This window comes from Heteronotia binoei, chromosome 7, assembly GCF_032191835.1.
Source record: "Heteronotia binoei isolate CCM8104 ecotype False Entrance Well chromosome 7, APGP_CSIRO_Hbin_v1, whole genome shotgun sequence".
Classification (NCBI taxonomy): domain Eukaryota; kingdom Metazoa; phylum Chordata; class Lepidosauria; order Squamata; family Gekkonidae; genus Heteronotia; species Heteronotia binoei.
In genome coordinates, this window is record NC_083229.1 from 3,909,818 (window position 1) to 3,916,303 (window position 6,486).

The 6,486-nt window shown below is 46.8% G+C and overlaps 1 protein-coding gene across 1 annotated transcript in view; it reads right to left on the minus strand.

The window, feature by feature from the left end:
- The window catches only part of LOC132574914 (zinc finger CCCH domain-containing protein 3-like), a 173,690-nt gene extending 172,029 nt beyond the window's left edge, over positions 1-1,661 (minus strand). The window contains exon 1 of the mRNA XM_060243164.1: positions 1,528-1,661. Within this exon, the coding sequence (XP_060099147.1) occupies positions 1,528-1,598 (71 nt within the window). The 5' untranslated portion in view covers positions 1,599-1,661. The remainder of the gene's footprint in view (positions 1-1,527) is intronic.
- Between the last annotated feature and the right edge of the window lie 4,825 nt (positions 1,662-6,486).

Consider the following 6,486-nt stretch of genomic DNA (forward strand, 5'->3'; position numbering starts at 1 on the left):
TAGTAGATTACTTCTTATATAATGGTGAGAGAAAAGGCCATCCATCTTCTTTTTTCCGTAATACAAGTATGCATGCCAGCCGAATTTTTTTCCATGGCCTTCGAGCACTAAAAGTTTTTTATTTAACAATGTTATCCATTCTTTCATCCATACTAAACAAACTGCTTCATGATACAATTTCAAATCTGGTAATTGGAATCCACCTCTCTCTGTTGCATCTGTCAAAATTTTCATTTTAATTCTTGGTTTCTTCCCGGCCCACACAAATTCTGAAATTTTCCTTCGCCATTTATCAAACTGTTTAGCATCTTTCACAATAGGAATAGTTTGAAACAGATACATAATCCTTGGTAGAATATTCATTTTTATTGCAGCTATTCTGCCCAACAATGACAAATTGAGCCTGTTCCACTTTAGCATATCTTCCTCTATTCTACGCCATAGCTTCTCATAATTATTCTTGAACAAATCAATATTTTTCATTGTTATCTCTACCTCTAGGTATTTTACCTTAGAGGTAACTTCACAACCTGTTAGTCTTTGTAATTCTTGTTGTCTATTTACCTGCATATTCTTGCACAAAATTTTTGATTTTTCTTTATTTATATAAAGTCCCGCCAACTCCCCAAACTCTTGTATTCTCATTAATATGGGATTTTCATTTATAAACATTATATCATTAGCAAATGCTCTGTACTTATAGGTATATCCTTTTATTTGTAACCCTTCTAAATCTTTTTCTTCTTGGATCTGCATCAATAAAATTTCAAGAGTCATTATGAACAACAATGGTGAAAGCGGGCAACCTTGTCTAGTACCTTTGCTAATTTTCATTTCATCTGTAAGATCTGCATTAACACACAACCTTGCCCTTTGTTCAGAATATATTGCCTTTATCATTCTTATAAAACTTTCTCCAAGCTCCATTTTTTCCATCACTGCAAACATAAAGTCCCAGTTTAAATTATCAAATGCTTTCTCTGCATCCGCAAAGAATAATGCTACTTCTTTTTCTGGATGTCTTTCATAATATTCTACAATATTTACAACAGTTCTAATATTATCTCTTATTTGTCCCTCTTCCATCCTCCTTTCTCTATTGCAACTTACCAACAATTAAAGGAACACGCACACACATATAAATTCAAATCATTACAGCTATGCGACAACAAAATGGTTCAGAAACATGCTTTAATAATGGGAAAGGGACTATGTGCACAGAACGTGTAGAGCACATTCTGTCTCTTGTTGTAGGGTTGTGCTGTGTAATTTCTGCATTATTCAACCTGTCATGCTTTGCTTCAGCTCTGTTTCTAGATTTCGGCTTGGCTTCAGATTTCTGCAATCCTAACCCTTACTGGCATTGTTTACTGAATATCCCGTCCTGCTGAAAGTATTGAGTTACTCTGTGCAATTCCCCTTGAGCCCCCAACGAGAAAGGTGTACTACAGATAAGGTCGATCGATCGATGAATCAAATCGCCACTGGGTACTTGGCATAACGGTGAAGGCCCCCTTGCCCTCCTACCTTCTCTCCAAGTGGACAGTAGCCCTTGAGGAAATCTGAGCACACTTCTGCTTTCCTAGAGACGTAGACATGGCTGTAAGGACAATCGCTGTTGCTGCAGATCCCCTTCAGGAAATAGGAGCAAACAGGCATCTGGGAAGAGAGAGGCAGTAGGAAGAGAGTCATCTCTGGTTAAGAACATAAGAAGACATAAGAGAAACCAATATTGGATCAGGCCAGTGGCACATCCAGTCCAACACTCTGTGTCACACAGTGGCCAAAAAACCTAGGTGCCATCAGGAGGTCCACCAGTGGGGCCAGGACACTAGAAGCCCTCCCACTGTGCCCACCCAAGCACCAAGAATACAGAGCATCACTTGCCCCAGACAGAGAGTTCCAACAATACGCTATGGCTAAGAGCCATTGAGGGACCTCTGCTCCAGATGTTGCTCCAGTTCCCTTTTCAGGATGCTGAGCCTTCACCCACTCCCTTTGGTAGTGCAAAGTATGCCTCAGGTCACACATACCTCCCCCACCCTGTGATGTGTGTGTGTGTTAAACCCAACGAATTGCTTCTGACTTAATGGTGACCCTGTGAAATAACAACCTCCAAAATGTCCCCAGCCTTGCTCAAATCTTGAAAACGGAGGCCTCTTGTGGCCTCCTTGATGGACTGCATCCATCTCCTGTTGGGTCTTCCTCTTCTCCTATTGCCTTCCACTTTTCCTAGCATACTTAGAATCATAGAGTTGGAAGGGACCTCTAGGGTCATTTAGTCCAACCCCCTGCACAATGCTGGAAACTCACAAACCCCTCCCCCTAAATTCACAGGATCTCCATTGCTGTCAGATGGCCACCTAGCCTCTGTTTAAAAACCTCCAAGGAAGGAGAGCCCACCACCTCCCCAGGAAGCCTGTTCCACTGAGGAAGCACTCTAACGGTTAGGAAGTTCTTCCTAATGTTGAGCCGGAAACTCTTCTGATTTAATTTCAACCCACTGGTTCTGGTCTGATCTTCTGGGGCCACAGAAAACAATTCCACACCATCCTCTATAGGACAGCCCTTCAAGGACTTGAAGATGGTGATCCTATCACCTCTCAGCCGCCTCCTCTCCAGGCTAAACATGCCCAGCTCCTTCAACCTTTTCTCATATGATATGGTCTCCAGACCCCTCACCATCTTCGTTGCCCTCCTCTGGGCCCGTTCCAGCTTGTCTATATCCTTCTTAAAATGTGGTGCCCAAAACTGAACACAATACTCAAGGTGAGGTCTTACCAGAGCAGAGTAAAGCGACACCATCACATCACGTGATCTGGACACTAGACTTCTGTTGATACAGCCCAAAACTGCATTTGCCTTTTTTAGCCACTGCATCACGCTGTTGATTCATGTTCAGTGTATGATCCACTAGAACCCCTAGATCCTTTTCGCACAGATGGGAGCACATACAGCCAGGTCTACGCGGACTGCACTGGCTGCCAGTGGTATACCGAGTCCGTTACAAAGTGCTGGTTATCACCTTTAAAGCCCTATATGGCCGAGGACCTGCCTACTTGAGGGACCGTCTCTCCCCATATGAACCCCAGAGAGCGCTGAGGTCAGTTGGAAAGAACCAGCTGAATATCCCTGGGCCAAGGGAGGCCAGATTGAAGACGACCCGGGATCGGGCCTTCTCCATTGCAGCCCCACTGCTGTGGAATCAACTCCCGGAGGAGGTACGGGCCCTGTGATGTTTAGACCAATTCCGCAGGGCCTGTAAGACCTACCTCTTCAAAATAGCCTTCACCTAATACCGAGTCAAGAAAGTCTCGCTGGACATGTTTTAGCCACTGAATTTTATTAAAGACCTAAGTTATAGCACCGCAATGTTAATTTTAATGTAAGTTGTTAATGATTTAATGATGATTTCATAATTGTAACTGTAATTACTATGTATGGTTTTATTAAAGATTTCAGGTTTTCACGGCTGGTAACATCATTAGGGTTTGTAGAATCTTTCGGGATCAAGTGCCGTGTTCTACTGGAGAAAGTTTTCCTTCCAGACGTTTCGTTCTCAGCTGCGGAGAACATCCTCAGTGGCGTTGCAGCCGGAGCATCCTGCTCCCCCTGATGTAGCCAATCCTCCAAGAGCTTACAGGGCTCTTAGTACAGGCCCTTCTGTCAGCTCCACGAGGACTGGCTACATCAGTCATGAGTACATGAGTCAACAGTGTGATGCGGTGGCTCAAAAAGGCAAATGCAATTTTGGGCTGTATCAACAGAAGTCTAGTGTCCAGATCACGTGATGTGATGGTATCGCTTTACTCTGCTCTGGTAAGACCTCACCTGCAGTAGTGTGTTCACTTTTGGGCACCAAAAAGGTAGGACTAGAACTAGGCTTCCCAATCCCCAGGTCCCAGCGGGGGATCCCCCGGTTTTACAGGCTTCCCCCCTCCCCCAGCCAGCTGGCCGGCGGGGGAAGCCCCACCCCCACAGCCATTATGCACCTCCATGAAGAATTCCCTAAGGAATGATGGGGAATTGGTCTGCGGGTATCGGGGCTCTGGGGGGGCTGTTTTTTGAGGTAGAGGTGCCAAATTTTCAGTATAGCATCTAGTGCCTCTTCCCAAAATACCCCCCAAGTTTCAAAAGTATTGGACCAGGGGGTCCAATTCTATGAGCCCCAAAAGAAGGTGCCCCATCCTTCATTATTTTCTATGGAAGGAAGGCATTTTAAAAGGTGTGCTGTCCCTTTAAATGTGATGGCCAGAAATCCCTTTGGAGTTCAATTCTGCTTGTCACACCCGTGCTCCTGGCTCCGCCCCAATGTCTCCTGGCTCCACCCCCAAAGTCTCCTGGCCCCACCCCCAAAGTCCCCAGATATTTCTTGAATTGGACTTGGCAACCCTGACTAGAACCGGTGGGTTGAAATTAAATCAAAAGAGTTTCCTGCTCAACATTAGGAAGAACTTCCTGACCGTTAAAGTGATTCCTCAGTGGAACAGGCTTCCTCAGGAGGTGGTGGGCTCTCCTTCCTTGGAGGTTTTGAAACAGAGGCTAGATGGCCATCTGACAGCGATGAGGATCCTGTGAATTTAGGGGGAGGGGTTTGTGAGTTTCCTGCATTGTGCAGGGGGTTGGACTAGATGACTTTCCAACTCTATGATTCTAGGATTCTATCAGGGGTGTGTGGCCTAATATGCGAAGGAGTTCCTGCTACAAAAAAAGCCCTGCCCTTAACTCTTGCATCAGTCCTGGCCACAGATGAACACAAGGGGCCAGGCGAATGCTTTCTGTTTTTTCTCTCTGTAGGGACATTCCCACCAGTGGTTTAAAGCTTGAAATTGATGTGCAGCTTCCATGGATCCGCGGGCAGCTCACACCCGAATCCAACTGCCAGACGTCGAGAGGCACAAGCGCTGCCACCGCAAGCAAGTTGAGCAAAACTAAATGTGTGCGCAGACGGACGTGGGACCACCCCCCACCTTCCCAGCAATCGGGCCGCAAACCACAAAACTTTACCTTCAGCCAGCTGTTATAATTAAAAAGAAATTACCAGCCTGCTGTGACGATTCCACTCGTGCACCTTAACGACTGCCGGCTGGGGAAGGTCTACAAGCCCAATAGCCGAGCGTATGCTTTGCACATATAAAACCCCAGGAACGGCTCCTTCCGCCTCCATCGGAAGGGTAACTCGTCTGGGAACATCCTCTGCTCCGGGTCGAAATTAACGATACAGGAGTAGATGGCCCCCTACCCTCGATGTAAGACCATTCCTGGCATTGCCTTCCCAGAGTGACTATCGAGCTACAAATTGTGTTCACCCCTGGAGGACTAAGAAAGGCATCCGAATTCCTCAGATACGCACCGACTCCCCGAGCGACCAGATGGTTTGCAAAGTGGTTGTTCTGGTTGCTTGACTCCCCCCCACCCCGCCTCTGGTGTTCCTTCCTGTGCCTCTTTTTCCTTCCGGCTCCTCACCTCCACGCAGAACTAACTTATTGCCCCACAACCTGCTCGGCGGCAGCGGCTCAAATCCTGCAAGTTCAGATATCTGCCAGCCAATTTCTACAAATGCACAATAAGCACGGGGATTGCTATACGGGGCAGCTGGGCGGCGGGAGGAGGGGGTTGATATCCCCCACCCCCAAAGGACATGTTAAAGCTTTAACTGAATTAGTTCACTAGAGTGAGAAGCCGGGAGAGGAGGAGGAGAGAGAGGGCAGGAAGAGCGGAAGCTGAAAGCCACCTACAGAAATGAAAACAAAGGGTGCTTGGCAAAAAAAGCAAAGAGTTTATTTTTAATTGTCTTTTAACTGCAGACATTAAAACAAAGGACAGAGCTCTGGGGTGGTCTTTCAGTCGGCGGTGGCATGACCGCAAATGACTCCCTTAATGTAGGTTTTGATATAGAGATCAAATTAGCTCTAATAAAAAGGGGCCATAAAAGCAGCTCTTATGCAAAACCCAACTCCTCCCAGCTGTCAAGGCTGAGCCATTACGAAGAGGAAGCGCCGTTCTCATTTCAATTAACCTTGTTTGCACCCCACTATGTCCACGCAAATAACAATAACATTAATGCAAGGCGCTAGTGCGCCGCGGCCGTATTAGGCCGCTCGGAATATGCGCACGTCTTTCCAAGAGCAGCGGCTAATGAACCCGAAACTCGACGTGAATTTCCAAATTGCTCACAACAGAGTTTTGAAGCTCTATTAGGGAGAAAAATGCTGATTCTTGTCAAGTCCCTCAAGGGGAAAAGCTGTTGGAACAGCAGCCTGTCTCGGCCCGAGTCCTAGCCTCTTGCTAACCTTCATCTGCAGACCCAGCCGTTCACACACGCGGGGAACTGAATGTCCCGCTCTCGAATGCCCCAGCCTGCCAAAACGAGATAGTCCCTTGGAGCAAAGCAGCTCTGCTCGGGATGGGGGGGGGGCAGAAGGCCTTTCTGCAATTTCCCCAGACTATCGAGGAGAGAACCTGTTCAGGTCGACAGCGCCAGGT